Below are 24,009 nucleotides of genomic sequence, written 5' to 3'. Positions count from 1 at the left end.
AAAGTAGCTTTCGTAGAAACGACGATTGGTTCTATCGTCCATCTTCACCACCAGACTTTTTGTTCCTTGATAGCGCATATGGATCATCGTGCCTCGAATAAGTTGAGGGGCAAAAATATTGAGCATATGCCCTAGAGTGATCTCTCGACTAGCAAGCTCCGCGAACTTGAGCATCATGAGGAACATTTTGTATAAGTACAGCAAAAGTTGAGCCGGGCATACCTCGTAGAAACGACAGAAGTCTACCATCAAGGAGGGAAGAGGAAGCGTATACCCGACAATAAAATGATATGTGTAGAACGTACAATATACTGGGCGGTCAAAATGAACAATATCATCTCCCACCACTGGCAACATCTCAACATGAGGCGGAATCCCCCACTTTGTCTTAAGTTCTGCAATTGCCGCTTCGTCTATAATAGAGGGAACATGCTCCGGTTCCTCTCCGATGGGGCTGTTAAAATTGGTCCATAGCTTCCCTGGATGGGGCAATATCTCGGTCTCCGTTAGAACCCTCTCATCCTCCGCCACCTCCACCCCTCTAGGAGCAAGTGCATCACTTTCCGGCGCCAAAACTACGGCAAGATTGTTAGTGCAGGAAGAAGTACCAGCCATTTATCTCGATTGAACAAAGAAAATGAACAAAGGGAAGTAAGAGGGGAAGACGATGATGTCAATTTTGGACTAACAGGAGAGTGAATTGAAAATCTAAAGTATCGGAAAAGATGAAGACGCGCGAAACTCTTTTGATAAATAGAAAAAGTGTGCCACTGGAACGGTGCTTTCCACTATTTATAGAAACATAAATGCCCCGAGCAGGAAACCCAAGAGTCGCCGATCGAAACTGATAGGTCATGAGAAACGGTTCAATCCACAAGAAACGTGTGTCATAATGACAGTAACTACAAACGACGCTTCAAATTACCACAACGGTTCAACTCCAAACGGATGCGACGATCTAGAGACATCATTGAAGCGTTACGCCATTGCCTCGATTTAAATATCTCATTCAAGGTGTAAACAGTCAGATTTTTCCTAGTCTTTGAATCGACAAAATCTGCCCAGGTGGCGAAATAGCAAAGAACACCACGACCAATCTTGGGGTCAAATCATTGACAACGTATGTCAAGTCAGAATTGTACTCGAGTAATAATGAAAAGGACCGTCGCAGGAGAGCATGTTGGTCAAAGAACACTGAATAAAAGTTCCAGGAACTATATATAGAAGGGGTGAGCACTAATAAAGAGGGGATTTCTCTCTCGAGAAAACAAGAAGAATAAGAAGGGAAAAGAAGAATCTCTGAAAAAAGAACAATTGCTTCGCTTTTCCATTCTACTCTTTCTCTTACAATTCTTTTTTGCTTAGAATGTAAATCCATTTTCCTTATATTGGAGGTAAGATTATAACATCAATAAATCTGATACATTCTTATCCTTCGTTATTTCCTGCTATGTATGTTCGGATCCGAAGTTAATTATGCTTGGCTAAGATTTACCTTCTTTATTATCGATAATTGGATTTGGCAAAAGGGTTTCAAGATTTTTTGCTCAAACAAATATGATGATTCAACCCTCTATAGTTGATCTTCGAATTCTTGATTCAAAGTCCATCTTTATCTTCATTTTAGTTGATTTATTTGTCCAGTGAAACTTCACTTCTAAACCCATTTACAATATATTATTCGATATATTTTTTTGAGGGTATAATAATAAGTTTTGTAGTGTAATTAAAGTATACAAACTTTTAGTTTTGAGATTTTTTTTTTCTTGGGTCTGCTCTAAGTATCAGTTCTCAGCTTCATGTTTTTTTTAGCTTTGGGTGGTGTTCTACCAAAGGATGAATTTTTGTTTGTTAATATACTTCTTTACTTTCAGGAACTAAGAGAATGTATTTGAAAGCTTGATTAATCTGTTGATTTGTAAGCGTTATGTATGACAAGAATTTAGCCACGACTGATGTACTAAGTCTATAACTAATCAACTTCTGGGATTCTCGAGAAGAACTAAGCAAAAGAATAAAAGGATTTGTTCTAAACATGTTAATTATAGTAAAAGAGGTTGATGAGTTTAATGAGAAAGAGTTGGGAGAAAAATAAAGAGATACAGACGATGAGTTGATTTTGGAGGAGAAATAGTTGGACATTGGAGCTGTTGAGAAGAAGATAAATGTCTTATGGGAGGGGTAAAATATTTAGGGCAGACACGGGTCTAAGAAAATTATCCTTAAATATGAACCAATAGAATAGTGTCATGTATATTTTTATAAAAACTCACATGGTCAACAAGTCAACAGTTAGTGTGAAGGGTATTTTTAAGACAAAAAGTAGTGTTAAGGGCATTTATGGGCCCAATGGGTGGAAAAGGAGGGGAAAATTGAGTCATTTTTAATACCTTTGGGGCATTTATGATCCTTTTTCGTTAAAAAAAATAAGAATGATATAATAGTTATTTATGAAGTCATGGTTAGTTCCAACAAATAAGACAGTAAATTGCTTCTCCTTTTTATGTATATTTTAAATGTTAGAAAATCTCTATGTGATGATAAACTACAATTACATTGATCGGTAAACTTCATCATATTTTTTTGAAAGTTCGACCCAAGTCAAAGTTCTCTATTTCTTCTTCATTTTGTGTCTTTTGTTTGGTAGAAGCAAATTTATACAATAATATATATTGCAAGATGTAAATCAAGTCATCATGATATTCTTGCAATGAAAATCATGTTGTACCTTGTCAAGAAATCTCATTATATATTTTGTTTATTTACTTTATTTACCCTCAAAATCAGATAACAATTAAATTTGTAAGTGGTTTTAAGGATACATGGATTAATTTGATACAAAATGATAAACTGAATTAGAATTAACAAATAAAGGTATAGTAAATTCAAACCACGCGAGGGGATGATTCCAGCCTTCGTGTAACATTCACCCTCGGTCCGGGCTCACAGTAGATAATATTGATGAACAAGAATAAGAGCTTTTGATAAAAGTAAAAAATAGTAATATATTACTTTTGAATACGTGTTACCATCTGCCTAATGAATTATCAGACCCCTTTTATATAGTAGGGGAATCCTACTCTAGGTTCAACTCCATAAAAGATTTTTTTTTATGTTTAACCGATTGTCGGTTCTTTATCGATACGTATCGAGATTCATGCCGTGATATCCGGCCAGTTGTGGATATTAAGGCCTTATGTTGGTTATGCTTGATTGCCCGACAATGTTCTCCGAAGACTTTCAGGGTTAGGATCGATCCCGGGTCATAACCCCGATATTCTCGAGGGTAGGTGTCATGCCCCCGAACTCTGACTCGATGAGACCCTTCCCTCGATTCCAATCCCTTGTCATCATGTCTCAAACTTGGCTTTTCTCATTGGAGACCGGGGTATACCATGAGCCCGATTTTACCCGTATACAGATAGTTCCCTCGTTTCTCGAAGAGTAAGTTGACGAGAAATGACATGAGCTCCCCGATTCCTTTTACGATACGCCAAGACAGAAACGATAAAAAACCCGAAACGTCTCGTCAGTTATGTCATAATGGCCCTAAATGCGTGTCAGCCGTCGGTTAGTTGTCCTTGGATGCGAAACATTGCGGAACCCCTATAAATACCCCATCCTTCGTTCATTTTCCACTTTACGTAAAACCTTCTACCCTCGTACCTTCAGGATTACTCTTTTTCACACTCTAGCATTTTTTGCCTGTTACTCAAGGTTCTTCAATACGTTGTAGAATTCTTACTCATCATCCACTCAAGCCAACACATCTGAGCTTCCAAATTTCAACCTTTTTTTATCTTTTTCAAGCTTCCCCCATAACAATGGCAAAAACCTCAAAATCTATTCCCCAAAAGGATGCTCCTTCTTCTTTGTGGCCGACCACTAAGGTCGAGGAGACCGCCCCTGAAGTGGTTATTGATGAACCGGCGGGATCCTTGTCATATCAAGGTGGGACCAAGCAAAACAATCTATGTTAGCTATAAGAAATTTAATGAATTTTTTTCCTGAGCTCGGGAGTTAACCCCCGAGCCCAAGTATAGATTACGATTGGGAAAATGCTCGATCAATATGTCTTTCTCCAGTTCTTTGATTGTTAATTTGGTGGCGTCGGAATTATTGGGGGCTATGAAAGACCCCGGGAATCGCGTAGTCGTCGTCTTCACTCGTCCCCTGCTTCTCCAGTTAGGTCGGGGCCTGTGTCGGTAATTGCTATTTGGTTTCTTCTTTGGCGACTGAACTCAGGCATTTTGGTGTTGAAAGTGCAGATATCGGGATCACCTCTTCGACCGCGAATATCTCCTATGAGGTCGGTTATTTCATAAATTATTTTAATCCCTCCTAGCGTTGGAAATTTCAACACCTGGTGCAGAGTCGAGGGAACTGCCTTCATCTTATGAATCCACGGCTTCCCGAATAGAGTATTGTACCTTATATCTCCTTCGATCACATAGAACTTGGTTTCTTAAATGGCTTCGGCGGCGTTCACTGGTAATGTTATCTCCTATTTAGTGGTCTCATATGACATATTGAATCCGTTTAGAACTCAGACTGCAAGCACGATTTGGTCTTATAGATCGAGCTGCTCCACGACCCTCGATCTGATGATATTGGCTAAGCTACCTGGATCAATTAACAGACGCTTAACTCGAGATTTATTTATGATTACAGATATTACTAGTACATCGTTGTGAGACTGCATGATGCCTTCAGTGTCTTCATCGTTGAAAGACAAAGTTCCCTCTAGCACGTAATCTCGAGTCCGTTTTCCCCTTGTGATGGATACTTTGGTGCATTTCAACATCGGCCCTAAGGAACGTCGAGCCCACCGATGATCATGTTAATGACGTGCTAAGGTTCCTCCTACTCGATCCGCTTACTAGAATCTCTATTCCTGAAATGGTTTTGGCTCAATCGCTTAGGAACTCTCGGAGATGTCCGTTGTTGAATAGCCAAGCTATTTCCTCTCTTAATTATCGGTAATCTCCTGTTCTGTGGCTGTGAGTGCCATGATATTTTCACATTAGGTTAGAATCCCTTTGGGTTGGATTGGACTATAGAGGTCGAGGCCATTTGGTGTCTTTGATGCGTCCGATGGCAGATACGATGGTAGAAACATCAATGTTAAAGTTGTACTCTGATAACCTTGGCGCTTCCTTAGGCCCAACGGGCCTGTCAAAACTATTTTTGCTCATGAGTCCCCAATTGTTTTGACCTTGATCACATCTCCTATTACTTCTCACAGGGTTTCGCCCAGACCCATTACCTTTCCGATCTCCATTGTATGGCTGATACCGATCCCTATTTGATCTTAGTTCACGATCAATGTCTCTCTTGACACTGCCGATAGCTCTGATGAGGGTAAACGGACCCAGAAGGGGCCCCACCTAATCATCTTTGACCCTAAATTTTGATTAATATCGATTACGTACGTCGGCCCAAGTAACAGCCGGATATTCTACCAGATTTTATTGCAACTGCTGTGAAACCAACGAGCTTTGACATTGAGTCCTTGGGGTGAAAGCCTGAACGTCCCAGTCATCCGCGACCGGAGGCAGGTCCATCCATTTCATTTGAAACGGGACACAAATTCTCTAATCATCTCATTATCTCTCCATTTTACTTTGAAAATATTTGACTTTCTGGTCTCAACCTTGATGGCTCCAGCGTGTACGTTCACGAAGGAATCTGCAAGCATAGCAAATGAGTCAACAGTATTAGGGGGTAGGTTGTGATACCATATCATAGCTCCCTTTGACAGAGTTTTCCCGAACATTTTCAGCAGGACGGACTCGATCTCATCATCCTCCAAGTTGTTCCCTTTGGTGGCGCATGTGTAGGAGGTCACATGTTTATTTGGGTCAGTTGTTCTATTGTACTTAGAGCTATCGGGCATGCAGAACTTCTTAGGGATTGGCTTAGGAGTTGCGCTCGGAGGAAAAGGTTTTTGAACAAACTTCTTGGAATCCAGGCCCTTTAATATCGGTGGTGCTCCTGGGATTTGGTCGACCCTGGAATTGTAGGTTTCCATCTTTTTGTTATTGGCTTCGATTTTCTTTTCTCCAGATTCTACCCATTTTGTCTGCTTCTCGAGCATCTTTATGATCTCTAGGTTAGTCCCTAGTTCATTTTCTTTCGGACTCTCCATGACCGGTCCATTTCTGCGGGTAATTTCCCGGGATGGCTCGGGCTCAATTTTGCTTGGGGCACGACTTTGGTTCTGTAGCTAGGCTATTGCTTCCTGTTGAATCCCATCACCTTCACCGTAGTGCGTATTTTGGGCAACTGATCGAACTTCCTTGCGGACGTTGTTCTCAGGATCGATAGGCAAATTCACATTGATGGCCACATGCAAGCTAGCGTCGCTCGGGTCTGCGGCTGGAACTCCGTTGAGATCGACAGGGGGCACCTCGTTACCGGGTGCTATATTATTATTCTCGCCATGGTGGCCGGACTCAGCATCCACGTTTAGAGGGGCAGACTGGGAGTTCGACATTTCAAACTTTGACCTGAAATTAAAGACACTTCAAAGAACAAGTGTAAAGTAGAGTGTATTACGAAAATTTATATCAAATTGCCACTATTATCCTTCGCCCCACGGTGGGCGCCCAACTGTTTACCCTCAAAATCGGATAACAATTAAATTTGTAAGTGGTTTTAAAGATATGCAGATTAATTTGATACAAAATGATAAATTGAATTAGAATGAACAAATAAAGGTATAGTAAATTTAAACCACGCGAGGGGGATGATTCCAGCCTTAGTGTAACGTTCACCCTTGGTCCGGGCTCAAAGTGGATAGTATTGATGAACAAGAAAAAGAGCTTTTGATAAGAGAAAAATAGCAGTATATTGCTTTTGAATACATGTTACCAGCTGCCTACTGAATTATCAGACCCCCTTTATATAGTAGGGGAATCCTACTCTAGGTACAACTCCATAAAAAATAAAAAATCTTTTGTTTAACTGATTGCCGTTTCTTCATCGATATGTGTCGAGATCCACGCCGTCATATCTGGTCGGTTGCGGATATTACAACCTTCTATTGGTTGTGCTTGATTTCCCGACAATATTCTCCGAAGTCTTTCAGCGTTAGGATCGATCCCCAGTCATGACCCTGATATTCTCGAGGGTGGGCGTCATGGACCCGAACTCCGACTCGATGGGACTCTTGCCTCGATTCCGGTCCGTTGTCATTATGTCTCGAACTTGGCTTTTCTCATCGGAGACCGGGGTATATCATGAGTCTGTTTTTACCCGTATTATTACTTATTGACATTCCAGCTAATATGTAATCTTATGAATACATAAAGTTAATTATATTATCTAATTGGCATTCGTGGAAATTTTTACATTCAATTACTTCCTAAAATAAATATTAGTATTAATATCCTATGGGAATAATAACATATTCAAAATTAATTATGTTGAAGAATTCAAAGATTTATTAAGTATTTTCTTAGTTTTGAAATGCCCTTGTTGTATACATTTGGGGTGTGTTTGGTACGAAGAAAAATATTTTCTAATTTTCTCATGTTTGGTTGGTTTAAATGATTAGAAAAATATTTTTCTCATGAACTTGTTTCCGGGGGAAAATATTTTCCCTATTAAGCGAAGGGAAAATATTTTCCAATTTTTTTTTTAACCTTCCCCACCCTATTTCTCATCCCCACCAACCCACCCACACCCCGCCCCAAACCCTCACCCCCACCCCGCCCCAACCCATCCACCCCAATCCCCCATCCTAAATAGAATATTATTAATGGTACTTTTTTTAACGCTATAAATAGAGTATTTTTTTTCATTTCAACAAATGAGTATTTTTCTTTTTATGATATAAAAAAAGATTTTTTTTATTTTAATAAAAAAGGTACTTTTTTATGATGTAAAAAAAATATTTTCTTTTATTTTAACAAAATGTAGTAAAAAGTATTTTCTTTCATTTCAGTATTTTTTTTCTTATGATGTAGAAAAAGTACTTTCTTTTATTTCAACAAAAAAATTATTTTCTTTTCATGATGTAGAAAAATATTTTCTTCCATTTCAACAAAATGAGTATTTTCTTTTTATGATGTAGAAAAAATATTTTCTTTCATTTCAATAAAATAAATACTAGCCCAAAAAATAGATTTTATTTTTAGTTGTGGAGCACAAACTTCAACATTATTTTTGCGTAAAAATGTAATGAAACACATTAGTTCCTTTGGGGTTTGTATGAATTTTTAGAAGAATAATTAAAATCTTAATGTTCTGAAAATTTTGGGTATTTGAAGGAGGGGTGGAGAGGGGGGGGAGAGCACATGAAACATGGAGATTTGGGGGAAGAATGTGAAAAGAGTAGCATAAAAACTTATTTTCCTAAAAAAATATTTTCTACTCTCTAACCAAACACTAGAAAATATTTCCATTCACCAACTAAACAAGGGAAAATAAGTAATAAAACAAATCCTTTTTCATGGAAAACATTTTCTAGAAAAACAGTTTCTTTCGTACCAAATACATCCTTGATACAACTTTGTTTCTTTTTCTTATTTTGTGTGGAACTGCTAAAACTTAAAAGGGTTAGGAATAAAAATAGATAGTGACAACTTTAATTTGAGATTCAAAAGTTAATATTGGTAAAAATATCTCATAGCCACCCGTAGGGTTGTTCATAAAAATCCGAAAACCAGAACCAAATTGAAAACCAAACCAAACCGATACCTTTTGGTTTGGTTTGGTTTTGGTTTTAAAATTTAAAAACCGATCAAATTTGGTTTAGTTTTGATTTTAATAAAAAAAACCCGAACCAAACCGAATATAAGAGTAGCTATTTAAATTTATTATTACTCGTATATATATATGTGTATACTTTTATACAAAGTTTCAAAAAATTTGCAGTAAATATTAATCGTTTGCACTTTTAGTACAGTTCTTTACCTTTACATTCTAATTTGATTGGTAGTTTTCTTTTGTTAAGTGTAAGAATCTATTTCATGTTAAAAATAATATATTTTTAATTATGTCCTTAAATTATTCATCACTATTTGATTCAATTATCATCAATATATCTTGGTAAATAATAGATTTCTCAAAGGACAATTGATTTGATAGTGTTACGTTGAAAATGTGGTCGCCGAAATATGTGTTTGGTAGTGTATGTCTTATATTTAAGAAAAAACTGACAAATAACCGAAAAAATCGAAAAACCGACTTCATTGGTTTGGTTTGGTTCTAATATTTGAAAAACCGACTAACTTGGTTTGATTTCTTTTTAGGGAAAAACCGATCCAAACCGAACCATGTACCCCCTAGCCACCCCTACAATTCCTGAATGTAACGAAAAAAAGGAGAAAAAAGTGAATTCCAATTAGACTTGTTCTTAAAAAAAGGAAGGCAAATACATAAGTTACCCCCTAAACTATGGACCAAATCCCTGTTACACACTTTCTGACCACGAAAATCATCTTACACATTCAACCTTTTCTGAGTGTGTCTAATACACACTTTTTTTTCTTGACCAATTTTTCAAAATATGTGTAAAGTCACGCACTAATAAGATTGTGACACGTGTTATTATTCTTTTAAAAATTAAAATATGTAAAAATACAATTATACCATTTACCATCTTCCCCCTTGCATCTCTTTCTCTTCGCCGGCGATAACAACCAGACCTCTGCCATCTAATTCAAGCAAAAACTAGAAGCCCCAATCAAATGCTCTAGCTTCTAATTTCTAAATATTTTCGAGATACAAAATTCGAGTACCAAATATTGGAATCTTTTGCAAAAAATTTATTAAGATTTGATCCAAACGCCAAAAACAAATAGTTGTACTAGAATATTGGTTCTTCTTAAGCAAACCTACAACCCTCTCCAATGGTATATAATGGTAAGTGGGTTCCTTCATGGTTGCTCCCAACATGTGTAAGGGGAAAAAGGAAGAGAAGAGAAAAAGGTGCTTCAATAGTGAAGGTATGGTGATTTTTCGACAGGTGAGTATTGATTGATTTTAGGATGATGGAAAAGTTGTGGAGCATCAATGGTGGACGATGGAGAGGTCTGGATGGGCTCTCGACGGGCAGGTGGTGGATTAGTTTAGAAAAATAAAAAAGAAAGAAACTAAAAAAAGGAAAGAAAGAAAGAAATTTTATTGTAATCGTTGGATAAATTTCACTAAATCTGAACCGTTTAAATAAAATATCAAACATATAATATTTTAATGTTCAGATGCCTCATTTTGTTTGTAAACACGCACTAGCCACGTAGGCAAAGAGGTGTATATTAGTCACACTCTGAAAAGATTGAATGTGTAAGATGATTTTCGTGGTCAGAAAGTATATAATAGGGATTTGAGCCAAAGTTTAGGGGGTAACTTATGTATTTTGTCAAAAAGGAATAATGTTAAATGGATCATATACGTAACCAAAAAAAAAATCTCTCCGTAGCTGAATAGGAAGAAGGAGTGGGACCCAACAAATAAACGGCTCTGATTGGCTGAAATACGGCGGGCTCCACGTCAGGCGGCGTAGGGGGTAAATTAAAAGGAAATCTATATATAATGGACTTTAAAAGCCTCAAAAGTCCAAACCCAGTCTTCCTTGGCCTAAAACCTCATATCGGCCGCAGTCCATTAGGGTTTTGAGCTCTGAACCTCAAAGTTCAAGCATAAGCCCATCTTCTTCTCCTTCTCCCTCCAGAATTTTTTCTTGAATTACGATTAAAAAATAATCATAAACGATAAAGTATAAACCCTAAACCCTGCTTTAGATACAGAGGTTTTTGTTTCACCATTGGTTTGCGACGTCAGTTGTTCTAAAAAGTAAGTACCTTTTTTGCGCGGAATTAATTGCTTTTGTTCATGTGTCTGTTGTTTCATGGATTCTTATGTAAATAGCATTCAAGCTTTTCCTGCATTTATTCATTCATTCAAATTGATTTTTCCTTACATTCGGATCGTTTTGAAATTCACCTTTTGTATTTATTCTTAGATTGCCTGTTAACTTTTTTGAGATATTTTTGATTATGGGAAGCGTGTTTCTGTGCTGCTTAACAATCATTATGTGAATTAGGGAATGGATACTCTCCTAGTCATGTCTTGCTTTAGTCTGTAGGGAAGTATCCCATTGGTGTTCAACGTTAGTTGTCTGTAAAGAAGCATTGAGTTTGAAAGAGTTGTGAAAAGAAAATTTAGAAGTGTATATATCATCGAGTTGACTAGAAAGAATCATCTTTGTTCTAGGTTTTTCTGATGGTGTTTTGCATGTGATTGACAGTTCTTGATGGGAATTAGGAAAATCTGTCGTCAGAAGAAGGTTCCTTCACGGCAATTCAAATAATGCCTTCGAGGCAATACAGATGACACCCTCAAAGCTTTACAAATAACGCCTTTGAGGCAATAAAGCTAACAGCTTAAAGGCAATACAGATAAATCCTTCGAGGCCATGCAAATAATGCCTCTGAGGCGATGCAAATAGTGTATCATACAAACGATGCCTTCGAGGCTAGTGGCTACTCAAATAACGCCTTCGAGACTACACAAATAACTCCTTCAGGGCCATTAATTTATTATGTTAATGATGTTGACAAATCATTGTTGGACAATTTCAAGGGCATCACCTTTCATTAATTTTCAGTGACGTTCCATGGTTTATGCTTGAAAAATACTCGTCTAAGCCCTTAAGCTATATTGCATTACTGCTGCATAGGTTCATTTATTTGTCCAATTCAAATGCCTTCATTCTTTATGCCTGAGAACGACTAATATTGCAGTATTGCTTCATATGTTTACTTACTTTAAAACATTTGTATGCCAGAATTAGGTTATGAACTTTCTGCCTTATTTTGATATTTATGTGGTAGAGTAAATGTCATCGATAAAGTAACATGTTTTTCTATTTATATATAAACTAATGGTATAGCTCAATGAAGAATTGCAGCTAGTTGGTATTTTTGACAATACATGCATGCAGTTAGTTGATGAAATTATTTTAATTGGCGACAAAAGTATCTTCATTGATCTTTTGTTTGCTTTGCTGGCAGGGTGCTCACTATGGACGCCCTAACTAGTTATAATGAGATAGCTGATTCACAGGCACAACCGAATAAGCGCAGGCGGAAGAAGTCCATAGTTTGGGAACATTTCACAATTGAAACAATTGATGCGGACTGTACCAGGGCTTGTTGTAAGCAGTGCAAAAAGTCCTTTGCGTATATTAGTGGCTCAAAGTTAGCAGGCACCAGCCATCTCAAACGGCATATTGCCTTGGGTATTTGCCCGGTGAATCGAAGCAACCAGGAGAAGAATCAAACCCCATATAACCCCGCTGTGCAAACTAATGGTTCTGCAAGTGCTACTCTTAAATCAAGAAAGCGCTACAGAGCTACTCCAGGACCAACAAGTATCCCATTTGATCAGACCCGTTGCTGCTATGAGATTGCAAAAATGATAATTCAGCATGACTACCCACTTGAGATGGTGGAACACTCAGGATTTAATAAGTTTGTTCGAAGTCTTCAGCCATTATTTAGTTCAGTGAGTGTCAATACCATCCAAGACCACATTTTTAACATTTACCTGAGAGAAAAGCAAAGCCTTTTGAACATTATTAGTGCAATTCCTGGACATGTTAGCCTGACACTGGATTTAAGAACTTCAGATCAGAGTTTAGGCTATGTCTTCTTAACAGGATACTTTGTTGACTGTGATTGGAAATTGCAGCGGCGACTTCTCAATGTTATCATGGTACCTTTTCCTGATTCAGAAGTTGCCTTCAATCATGCTGTTGCCGCATGTTTGACAGATTGGTGTTTAGAGTCTAAGCTATTCACTCTCACACTGGATCGATCCTTCGCAAATGACAATGTTAGAAAAAACCTGGGACATCTACTGTCGATCAAGGGAGGAAATATTCTCAATGGTCAGCTAATAATTGGTAGTTGTTGTGCTCATGTTCTGAGCCATCTTGCACAGGATGCGTTAGATTCCATGAGAGCAATTGTTGAGAAGGTCCGCCAAAGTGTTAAGTTTGTTAAAACCGCAGATGCCCACGAAGAAAAGTTTCTTGAGCTGAAGAGACAACTTCAAGTTCCCAGTGCAAAGGAACTTATTGTTGATGACCAAACTAAATGGGATACCACATATCAAATGCTGATGAACGCTTCTGAGCTGAAACAAGTATTTTCTTGCTTGGATACTTCTGATCCTGATTATAAGGTGACTCCTACAATGGCTGAGTGGAAGCAGGTTGAAATTCTCTGTGCATACCTGAAGCTTTTCTTTGATGCAGCCAACATTTTAACTTCCTCGACATATGCAACGGCTGATGTGTTATTTCATGAAGTGTGGAAAATTCAGCTCGACCTGATGCAGGCAGCCCATAGCCAGGATCATTTCGTAAGCAATTTGACTAAACCATTGCAGGAGAAGTTTGACAAATACTGGACTGATTGCAACCTGGTTTTAGCAGTTGCTGTTGTTATGGATCCTAGATTCAAAATGAAGATAGTCGAGTTCACCTTTAACAAGATCTATGGTGAAGAAGCTGAAACTTGGATCAAGATTGTTGATGAGGGAGTGCATGAACTGTTTTGTGATTACATCGTGCAATCACTTCCTCCGCCTCCGCCTAATTTTGTGGATGAAGCAAATGAGAATATTATAAAATCAGAATTCTGTCAGGAAGATAATTTCCTTCCTAATGGTGATACATTTGCAGATTTTGATGTCTATCTCCATGACATTATGAACAATCAGCAGATGAAAACAGAGTTAGATCAGTATCTTGAAGAATCTCTCATGCCCCGTTCACAAGATTTTGATGTTTTGGGTTGGTGGAGAATAAACAGATCCAAGTACCCCACTCTCTCCAAAATGGCATCTGATATTTTATCCATCCCCGTCTGCACAGTAACTCTAGATTCTGTGTTCGACACTACACCGCGAAATTTGGACAGCCACCGTAGTTCTTTGAGACCCATAACTCTTGAGGCTCTCAGTTGTGCAAAGGATTGGCTCCAATATGAATCTTGGGAGCTCCCATCCGGAGTCCCAGCATCAATGGTTAAAATGGAGTATTAGCTTTGTTAGTAAAGATTTTTTTCTTTTAGTTTCTTTTTTGTTTTCTTTTGCTTCGCCTTTATATTAACATTTTTGTGCACACAAGCTTATAGGTCAATGAAATTCATATTCTTTCACCAACTTTACCAAAATAAGATTCACTCTTTCATCTTTCTGGAAAAAAGTAGGAATATATAAGGAAGCTAGTGATTGGGAAAAAATCTGCTGTTTAGATTGTGCAGAAGATTGAAGGCTCTAAGGCTATCAATACCATTGTATCATCTGATAAAATCAAATAAATTAGTTTCAACACTTAAGATTGAATGCATCAAGTGATTACACATTAGATGTGTTAGTGAAATTTGAATGCTGCATCCATAATATATGATTATTTAATAATAAGGAAGGGCTAGATGAGAGAGAAAAAAGCAAGGAAACGAGGAGTAACGATAAAGTGGCACACCAAATCCGTCGTTACCTCACGATGCTCTTGTGCAGAAGGCCACTACTGCTTATTTCACTGACTTCAATCTATATGCGAGAGCTCAAAAATGTGGATGAAACCTTAGATTAGCATCACATGGTAGTCTCAAGCTCTCTCAGGAGACTGTCAAACTTGTCATATAATTTAAATTCGTCTTTCCACGAAAAAAGTGTGTTCTTCATAGCTTCACTATGCCCAAACCAAGTTTCCCAACTTGCTCATCTTCACTTTTCTCCAAAAGTCTATTTATCACCACACGCGATCATAGAAAGCTGCAAATCTATGGACCAACTTAGGCAGATTCACTCAGTAATGATCCAAAATGGCCTTGCTTCTGATCCCACACTCTGCTCCAAGATCATAGCTTTTAGTTCAACTTGTGAATCAGGTGATATGAAATATGCTCGTTCTGTGTTTGACATAATGCTAGAACCAGGAGTCTTCGTTTGGAATACAATGATCAAGGGCTATTCAAAAGAAAATAGTCCAAATAATGCAGTGTCCATTTACAGAGAGATGTTAAATGACAATGTTCAACCGGACAATTATACGTTCCCCTTCTTGCTTAAGGGTTTTACTCCTGAAATATCGTTAAACATAGGGAAAAGTATGCATGCTCATATATGTAAATTCGGGTTTGAGTTAAATGAGTTTGTTCAGCATTCGTTGATTCATATGTACTGTTTAAGTGGGCAAGTTGATATGGCTCGTGGCGTATTTGATTTGAGTTCTAAAAGTGATATACTAATTTGGAATGCTATGATTTCCGGGTACAACAGGTCCAGACAATTCGGAGAGTCAAGGAAACTCTTTTATGCAATGGAGGAGAAGCGATTGCAGCCCACTTTTGTGACTCTTGTCTCAGTAATATCAGCTCTCTCACAGCTTAAGGATTTAGATACTGGCAACCGAGTTCATCAATATGTTAAGGACTGTAAGGTAGAGTCTAATTTGGTTTTGAACAATGCTTTAATTGACCTGTATGCGGGTTCTGGAAAGATGGATGTTGCACTTGGCCTATTTCAGAGCATGAAGCATAGAGATGTGATATCGTGGACCACAATTGTCAAAGGTTTCGTGAACATTGGACAAGTTGATGTAGCTAGGAAATATTTTGATCAGATGCCAGAGAGGGATTCCATATCTTGGACAGCCATGATTGATGGATATGTCAAAGAAAACCGATCTAAAGATGTCTTAATGCTCTTCCGTGAAATGCAAGCAGCAAAGATACGACCAGATGAGTTCACTATGGTTAGCATCCTTACCACATGTGCACATCTTGGGGCTCTTGAACTTGGAGAGTGGATCAAGGCTTACATTGACAAGCACAAGATTAAGGTTGATAGACATTTGGGGAACGCTGTCATAGACATGTACTTGAAGTGTGGAAATGTGGAAAAGGCACTGATGGTGTTTTCTGAAATGCCTTGCAAGGACAAATTCACATGGACGGCCATGATTGTCGGTCTTGCAACTAATGGGAATGGGAGAGAAGCTCTAGATATGTTTTTTGATATGTTGAGAGCTTCAGAAACACCTGATGAGGTGACTTACATTGGCGTGCTTAGTGCTTGTACTCATATGGGTATGGTAGAGGAAGGAAAAAGGTTTTTTATTAGCATGACCTCTCAGCACGGCATTCAACCTAATGTTACACATTATGGCTGTATGGTTGATCTTCTTGGTCGAGCAGGGCGCTTGGGGGAAGCTTATGAGGTTATAAAGAATATGCCAATGAAACCAAATTCAATTGTTTGGGGAGCTCTTCTTGGTGCTTGCAGAGTTCACAAGGATGTTCAAATGGCTGGAATTGCAGCTCAACAACTTCTTCAGCTAGAGCCTGGTAGTGGGGCTGTTTATGTTCTCTTGTGTAATATATATGCAGCTTGTAAAAAATGGGAAAACTTGCGCGAGATAAGAAGAATAATGACGCATCAGGGAATCAAGAAGACGCCAGGTTGTAGTCTGATAGAGATGCATGGGATTGTTCATGAATTTGTTGCAGGGGATCGGTCTCATCCTCAATCTAAAAGCATCTATTTAAAGTTGGCTGAGTTGATTGAAGAACTGAAATTAGCAGGCTATGTTCCTGATACTTCAGAGGTTTCTCTTGACACAGGAGAAGAGGAGAAAGAGAACTCCCTTACTCGGCTAAGTTAGAAGTTGGCGATTGCATTCGTTCTAATTAATTCTGAACCTAAATCCACTATTAGGATAGTTAAAAACCTTAGAATCTGTGCAGATTGCCACCATGTAACAAAGTTAATATCAAATCTTTACAATAGTAAACAAGTTGTTAGAGACAGAACCCGGTTTCACCATTTGTACAAGGTTCATGTTCTTGTAAAGATTGCCTTCTCCATAGGGAAAATACGTTCTCCGCTTGGACTAGGAAATAAAATACTTTTGTTGTACTATCTGTTGCTTTTACAAAATTTAGAAACTTTTAGTACGCAACTAATTCTCTTACAGCAATCCAAAAACAACTCTGTCATAATTAAAATTCAAACACTCACAAAAAAAAAAACAAAACGTTTTCTTGATCAAGTAATTAGTCTGAATTATGGACACTAAAGCCAGGCTTAGAAGGCTTCATGAGTTTTATATACCCTCTAGAACTCAGAGTTTTGAAGCTTATGAACTCCACACATAGCATTAGCAAAATTTCAGAGGCTAACGCGGTCGCTCCGGAGCTTTATGCAACATTGGTGTCAACTCCGAATCTCCATCATCGTTCTCATTATAGTCGTCGTCTTCCAATTCTTCATTGTGACGAAGTTCTGCAATTTTTCTACGCATATGCCGACGCCATGCAGCTTGTATAAAGCTGGCAGCCCACGTTCTCCATTGCTGCGAGTAAAATCTGAAAGTGTGCTGTACCTGTCGACTCTGCAGCCGCCTGAACTGAGATGTAATGTACTTCACTTCCTCTGCTTCTAAGGCAAATGCCTCTACTTCTGTGAGTGCCTTTACAGTCCTAGTGGATGGCGGCAAGTTTGAACCGGATTTAGGATCCAATGCCCATGTCAGCAGTTCCTCCCCGCAGAAGTCATTTTCTTTCAGAATACCTCTGTTGAAGAAACCACTTCTTCCACCATCAGTTGTTACACTTTCTAGGTGACCACGGATTATAAACAACATTTCACCAACCGGGTCCCCTTCCCTAACTATGTACGTATTTTCTGTGCATAAACTTGGTTTCAACCGCTCACAGATTGCATCAAGCAACCTCTCGTCCATGTTCTCAAACAAGGGCACCTACAAAACGGGTCATTCACAATATTAAAACAAATTCACATTGAGGTTTCAATATATAAAGGTACTCCAATATTATCATGCCCAAAAGTGTAAGCTTTCTTTTCATTTCTATGCACACTTACATCAAATTTCTTAACTCTTTAAGATACGGAAACAGGATTATCAACAAGAAAAGAGTACTTACCCTTCTGACCAAATTCAAACAAAGATGCCGCTTAATATCCCTCCTAAGATCTTTTGGCAGATTTTGCACTAAACTCTCTTCATCTACTCCTCTAGTTTCCAGCCATTTGTATTGATCATAACGTCGAACTCTCTCCCTTAGCTCGGGAGGAAGTACTCTGTGATGCATCCACTGCTCCGAGTCACGCCTTTTGACCCTCATTTCCTCAAGGCGTACCGTCAGAGACTGAAGATAGGTCTGTAGGGAACAAAAGATTCCTCAAGTTTCAACACTGTTGGAATGTACGAACTTGTACGTTTTCCTAATTAAAGAATTTTCATGCTCCTAAGGTTTAATAGTAGTATAGTGTAATACAATCAAGCATTTCCCGTAATCAGGCAATTAGCAGGTTGTTAGAAGTCATTTCTCCCATTTGTTTAGGACATAACAAGGTAGGTTATGCAATCCCTCCATTTTTATTGTTTGAACCAATCTGAATTCGGAATAATATGAAACAAGAAAGACCAAATTCCTTACTTTTTCTTCCAATCTGATTAAACAACATCAGAGAAGGATAAATACTAAAATAGGAGGTAAATCTCCTTCTTTTTCCGCTTCACCTTCCGTCTCCTACATCAAGCAGTTAGAGGAACCGAAGGAGCCATATGTTTAAAATGTTAGCAATATGAGAAGGCACTTTATCATTATTGAACTAATATTAAACAAAAGCTTGTATAAGATCTGATAAAATCCCTATGGTGCTCATCCGATTTTTGAATTCCTTGGGTCAATTTATTCAATACTAGACTGTCAAACAAATATGCAGTTGTATTAACTTTAACGCCAAGTATCTATGCAATAGTGGCCATAAGTCCTGTTCAAGATATTGCCAGCTTTGACCCTTGAAAAGAAACTAAAAGAATAAACGAAGTATGACACTGAAAAGCTTGGTATTATTCTGCATCATCTTCTAAAGAATCTGACAAGTTCAACCTTAAGAAAAACGTTCCCAGAAAACCAAAACATAAAGGCCTCTTTAATCAACGCACCTGCATGTTTCCAATGAGAAGAGCAAATAGTAGGAGTCCGGAAATGGCCAATATTATTGAAAAGAGATTTTCCAGAGTATAGGTACTGGTTTCAAGCCCCTGACCAAGTGTGCTGTAAAAAATGAAATATCAAACTAGTAAGCTCAGGAGGCCTTGTAAGGCGGCATTGACCAAAGGGCGATTTTCTGGCTGTAGTGAACACCAACGTGTACAGGGAAAATTATGAGGCAGACGAATGTTGACCAAATACAAAGTGTGGAAAGGAGGGGAAATAACAATATTATTAGAGGCATCATATAGCTGAAATTTTACCTCAAATTCTGCAAGCCCCACCACAAACAAAAACAATATTTGACAACGAAATCCTCAGAGTCAAGAACACCAGATGTTACAGCTCTTGCATATATTCCATACTGAAAGGTTTCCTCCTCAGAACATTTCTTGTCAAGAACACTCTTACCAATTTCTTGCCATTCTGTCACATTAAAGTTTCCTTCACGTGAACAATACAGATAAGATAATTTTTCATTGCACCGCTCATTTTCACTACATGCTTCATTCCAACATGTATCTTTGCGTTCAATGGATAACAGGTACCAGAAGGCCCCGAATATCTGCATATCACAAACAATAGACTTTAAGCATTTCTGGACTCTTGAACGATGTCCTTCTCATCATGTTTGAGATTCCACATTGGTTATTTTGACTGGAGATAAATTAGCCTCTCCTAGTACCATAAATAGTCAAATACTAATAACTGATGGAATTATAGTTAACAGCTCAGATTAGAATGATAACAAAGTATGCCGAAAGGAAAAGGAAATAAAAGGATCCAGTTTACCAATTGAGGTCGGGTGAATAGATAGGAGTAATGTACAACTTGTGTTCAATAAGGAGGATGAAAAGAATGTAATGCAGTGTCCCAAATGGCGGCCCTTAACAAATGCATCCTATGAGTCACATTAAAGAACTAGTCCAAGGCACAAAGCTATTTGTACTATGAAATCTAGAAAAAAGAACAGCTATCACAGAATTTCCATATTCTAGACCAAGAACCAGAAAAAAGCAGAGTGGAAAACCAACTACCTATAAAGGTTCTTCTAGTAAGCATTTTGATGAAAAACTAAGCTTCACTTAATACTAAAATGATTCCTTAAAGAGTATGGTAGCCTGATGTTTTATCTTGTTAATTATATACATTCTTATTGTATGTAATGACTGGTCACTTTATGTCGAACCTTATCAGGCAAAAGAATTCACGATAAATTGTAGCAACATGAGTTAGTAATTCTTCTTGTCCCAGAATGAAAAAACAAAAGCAGTTAACAGTACTACCGAATGTAACAATGAACAGACTTGAGAAGTTACTTACATGACTAGCCAGCACAAACCACAACAGATAATATGCAGCACCAGCCCAAGCAGTTTCTGCAAACACCCCCGCAGTCTTTTTCAAATCCGAACTTAATGGAACAAATCGCAAAAATCTAGGAATATATTGAAGGATGATGATGACCACTAACGCTTTCTTTGTACCCAATACATCCGAACCTTTTGATCCATCAAGATATCTCGCTACCACAAGCTGAAGAAGAAAAAAGCACTCGAAGACATAAATCAAGCAAATACCACCTTATGGAGAAAGAAACAATGGTAAAGTTATAGTTGAAGCTTCCTGAGGAAATCCAGATGTTTTTATATTATCTGTCTACTGTGGCTGCTAGTACTAAAATAGGCTATAGGCATATGTGCCCCTTTAACTTTCTGTTTTTGATTGTCTATTGCTGGAACAAAAGGTGCATAGAAAAAATAGGTATCATTTGTATAATGCTGTGTACAACTAGTAAAATAGGTTATATGCATGTCTGAGAGAGAGAGAGAGAAAGAGTTCCAAGGAGAAATCCGAAAGGTAACTGAATGCTGAATGTGCACATTAGAATAGTCAAAGGAATAGTAGGAACCTGCGGTAAAGGAAGAACAGAAAGAAGATCCACCACAAAATAACGCTGGATATATCTGCTTGCTATTTGTTTGGGATCTATAACAAGTTCGCCTCGCCCAAAAACACGGGAAGAGGGAGCAATGTAAGCCGTTCGAAATTGGAGAACCATGCGGATAACGTAAAACAAATCAAGTATTGTCCGCATACTGATTACTACTTTTGCTAAACTTTCATCTATATGGAGACACATCCCTTCACTCTTAAAAACAGGAAGGAAGAGAAATAGAGGATCAACAGATACTGCAAAAATACATGATATGACCAATAGCCTATTCCAGAACAGGAGAGACTTGTCTTGAGGATCAAATATCTTTCTATTAGAAACTTTAAGATCTTCTGGAAAAACTGCACGGGTAACACCAGATTTCAGTGTTCGGCCAAATGTCATCAGTCCCTCAGATCCTCTTTTTACTCCTAGTTTTATCGACTTGGATGGGTTGTTTGGACGCCCACCAGTAGTCATCCCCTCTATATTAAAGCCAAACTTTGTCCTTCCAGCCATATCGGACTTAAATGATAAGTCAGAGTTAGCGTCCTCCAACCTGCAAGAAACAACAAGGAAAACCTTTTTTGACTTATAATAGACAACTAGTTCACTCCAGGAATTTATGGGTGAGAGGCTGTCTGAACAATTACAAGCATATGCTTCAATATAGGACAAAATAATTGAAGTGATAAAATATGCATGCCCAGTACTTGACACTCTGCAACACAATTACAGAAGTATCGGTGTGCAAAATGTGTTTAAAGACAAGAAAGAGCATACAGAATCCACTCGTTGCCTAATGCAGCAATTTAATTGCTTGGTTTTTGATAAGGTATTTTTAGGATAAGATAAACAATCCAATATAATACACAATGATTATGTTTTAGCACTTTGTTCAACCTCTTGGAAGTCCTCTTTGGTATTGAGAGGTCTTAAGCAAATTTCTTTTGAAGCTAATGGTTAAAGGTCCTCCTCTACATAGTCGGGAAGATGTAATTTTGCCAAAATGTATCGGTCATAGTTCAGAATGCAACGAGATGGCGTATGTTCTGTATTGTGTAACTGGCAGAAGTACAGAGACGACAAAAGGAGCATTTTAGCATTTAGAGTTTGCACAAATACATACACGGATATAGACCGAATAAAGAAGAAATATGGGAATATACAGATAGGGAAAAAGAAATGCTTCAAATAAACGCATACCTTACAAACTTTTCTTTTTGTCCTCCAATAAGCTGAGACTTGTAATTACCAAACATTGTATTAAATCACTTGCATAGAGAGTGGAGGAGTTCATCAAAACATCAGGCATATGGCCATCCACATCAACTAATAATGTATTGACCACTGTTACTGCACTTCAATTTTGGGGCAAAATTATATAAGGTGTCAGCAGATTGTAATCATTGAAAAGCGTAAAACAGTCTGTAAATCGGCATATAACCCTCCACAACATTTAACCAATTACTATTGTTCCAAAGCCATGTTGCTCAAAAAAGTGAAATACAGCACCTAGAAATTTCAGAATTTTATTTTCTTTGCAGTCCATGCCTTCCCATTTCCTCAACCAACAAAAGAACTAAAATGAAATGTGAGGGGGAACAAACAGGTCGCTAGATATTTTTGTTTGGTTTGTCATCCGGTATCCGGTACCCGCCGGACTAATCTGGATTTGCACCGCATAAGGCCATTAAAGGGGGAAGCGCTGCTTCATGCCAAGATTTTTTTCATTTTCAAGGCTCAAACCCGTGACCTATGATTAAGGGGGAGGGATCCTATCCATCCACTACAACCCATTGGTGGTAAAAGATAGCTAGCTAGATAATTAATTAATGGCAACGAGCCATAGCCTCAAAACTCGTTATGCATGCATGCATGCATAGCAAGACAACTGACAAAATTCAATAAAATACAATTTCATGAAATTTGACGTTTCTAAGGCAAGCGTACAATAATATCAATGCGTGTCGATAAGTAGTGAATTAAAAAAAGAAAAGAAAATCTCGCTCTGAAAAACAGCAACAAACGACGATCATCACCAAATTGAAGCGACAAAAAAGAGTAAAAGGAGCAAGCCCTCAATTGTTTCCAAAAGGGATCAATTTACAACCTCAAAGATGTTGACGAGAAAGAAATTGGAAACTGAGACAAAAAAGGCTAAAAATGGAACTTACCCTGAACGTCCTTTAACGTTGAATCTTGACGATTCTAATTTACAAAGTGCATCAAATTGCCGGAGAATTACATCAAAGAATAGCTTTTCGGAGGGACGAGAGGAAAGTGAAAAGGAGAAGAAGAAGAAGAAGAAGAAGAAGAAGAAGAAGAAGAAGAAGAAGAAGGAGGAGAGGGAATTAAGGGAACAAGTTTTTCCGGTATACCAAATAGGAAATAAACTTTTGAAGGATTTGTTATAACGGATTTTGGGTCAACAGTTGTCGTTACGACGTTCAGTTTCATATTTTTCTTGTTAGTTGACGAGGCCACTGCGTATAAGATTTTGCTACTCATACTCTATCCAATTCTAATATAGTTTATGATATGGTTCCATGGAGATTGGAGAATCTAGCGACAAACTTATAATGTTCTTACTCCTATTTGACAGAATCAAATTGATGAAGTTTTGTTTGTTGAAAATTTAAATTGCTTAAGTTGAAACTAAATAACTTTCGGAAAATTTATATTTAAAAAGAGTTGGGAATCATTGAATTCACTCGATAGCGTGATAATAATAAAATCTTAGCATCTACATATATTTCTCTTAGGAATAATTGTTTATTGCTAATACAATTATATTTTGCTCACTAAGAATTAATCAATTAACAATACTCCGCGAGGTTATGTAAATCAATTGATATATTACTTGTGACGATTAAACCGAAATAATTTTCTTGCCTGAATTGTGCTAAAAGATAGCAAAAACCTCTTGCGATTACTTTTTACTAAAAATCAATAATCTTGCCAACTACAACTCCTCTGTGAGAATTAGAATGGAAGTAAGCAAGATTACAGACTTGGAATAATAGCTTA

General features: G+C 37.8%; 3 protein-coding genes across 6 annotated transcripts; 2 read left to right on the top strand and 1 right to left on the bottom strand.

Moving 5' to 3' along the window:
• Positions 1-10,580: 10,580 nt before the first annotated feature.
• LOC104210605 (zinc finger BED domain-containing protein DAYSLEEPER-like) lies at positions 10,581-14,174 on the top strand. Of its 2 annotated transcripts, XM_009759553.2 has the most exons (3): positions 10,581-10,800; positions 11,255-11,686; positions 12,021-14,174. In XM_009759553.2, the coding sequence occupies exons 2-3, from the start codon at positions 11,631-11,633 to the stop codon at positions 14,056-14,058; spliced, it is 2,094 nt and encodes a 697-aa protein (XP_009757855.1). In that variant the 5' UTR covers positions 10,581-10,800; positions 11,255-11,630; the 3' UTR covers positions 14,059-14,174. The 2 variants fall into 2 exon arrangements, with proteins under 2 accessions (XP_009757855.1, XP_009757867.1); XM_009759565.2 differs by lacking the exon at positions 11,255-11,686.
• An 84-nt stretch (positions 14,175-14,258) lies between these two features.
• Positions 14,259-16,908, top strand: LOC104210624 (putative pentatricopeptide repeat-containing protein At3g15930). The gene has a single exon (XM_009759576.2). The coding sequence runs from the start codon at positions 14,618-14,620 to the stop codon at positions 16,682-16,684; it is 2,067 nt and encodes a 688-aa protein (XP_009757878.2). The 5' UTR covers positions 14,259-14,617; the 3' UTR covers positions 16,685-16,908.
• Positions 16,909-17,043: 135 nt separating this feature from the next.
• On the bottom strand, positions 17,044-23,367 carry LOC104210586 (putative cyclic nucleotide-gated ion channel 8). Of its 3 annotated transcripts, none has more exons than XM_009759529.2 (8): positions 23,157-23,367; positions 22,186-22,340; positions 20,956-21,538; positions 20,367-20,579; positions 19,307-19,608; positions 18,995-19,106; positions 17,967-18,203; positions 17,044-17,782 (listed from the first exon to the last, which is right to left on the bottom strand). In XM_009759529.2, the coding sequence occupies exons 2-8, from the start codon at positions 22,239-22,241 to the stop codon at positions 17,198-17,200; spliced, it is 2,088 nt and encodes a 695-aa protein (XP_009757831.1). In that variant the 5' UTR covers positions 22,242-22,340; positions 23,157-23,367; the 3' UTR covers positions 17,044-17,197. The 3 variants fall into 3 exon arrangements, with proteins under 3 accessions (XP_009757831.1, XP_009757823.1, XP_009757836.1); XM_009759521.2 differs by having other exon boundaries at positions 22,186-22,335; XM_009759534.2 differs by lacking the exons at positions 22,186-22,340; positions 23,157-23,367 and adding an exon at positions 21,883-22,156.
• Positions 23,368-24,009: the final 642 nt, after the last annotated feature.

The sequence above is a fragment of the Nicotiana sylvestris genome, chromosome 3 (assembly GCF_000393655.2).
Source record: "Nicotiana sylvestris chromosome 3, ASM39365v2, whole genome shotgun sequence".
Classification (NCBI taxonomy): domain Eukaryota; kingdom Viridiplantae; phylum Streptophyta; class Magnoliopsida; order Solanales; family Solanaceae; genus Nicotiana; species Nicotiana sylvestris.
This window is presented reverse-complemented; position numbering and strand designations above follow the sequence as displayed.

What these genes read in the sequence shown, in the direction of transcription:
- LOC104210605 (XM_009759553.2), top strand. Translation starts at nt 11,631, where the DNA reads ATGCTTGAAAAATACTCGTCTAAGCCCTTAAGCTATATTGCATTACTG. An exon ending in ATTGCATTACTGCTGCATAG is followed by an intron (nt 11,687 to 12,020) that starts GTTCATTTATTT and finishes CTTTGCTGGCAG; the next exon opens with GGTGCTCACTATGGACGCCC.
- LOC104210624 (XM_009759576.2), top strand. Translation starts at nt 14,618, where the DNA reads ATGGTAGTCTCAAGCTCTCTCAGGAGACTGTCAAACTTGTCATATAAT.
- LOC104210586 (XM_009759529.2), bottom strand. Translation starts at nt 22,241, where the DNA reads ATGTTTGGTAATTACAAGTCTCAGCTTATTGGAGGACAAAAAGAAAAG. An exon ending in CAAAAAGAAAAGTTTGTAAG is followed by an intron (nt 21,539 to 22,185) that starts GTATGCGTTTAT and finishes TGTTTCTTGCAG; the next exon opens with GTTGGAGGACGCTAACTCTG. An exon ending in TTCTCATTGGAAACATGCAG is followed by an intron (nt 18,204 to 18,994) that starts GTGCGTTGATTA and finishes TGTTCCCTACAG; the next exon opens with ACCTATCTTCAGTCTCTGAC.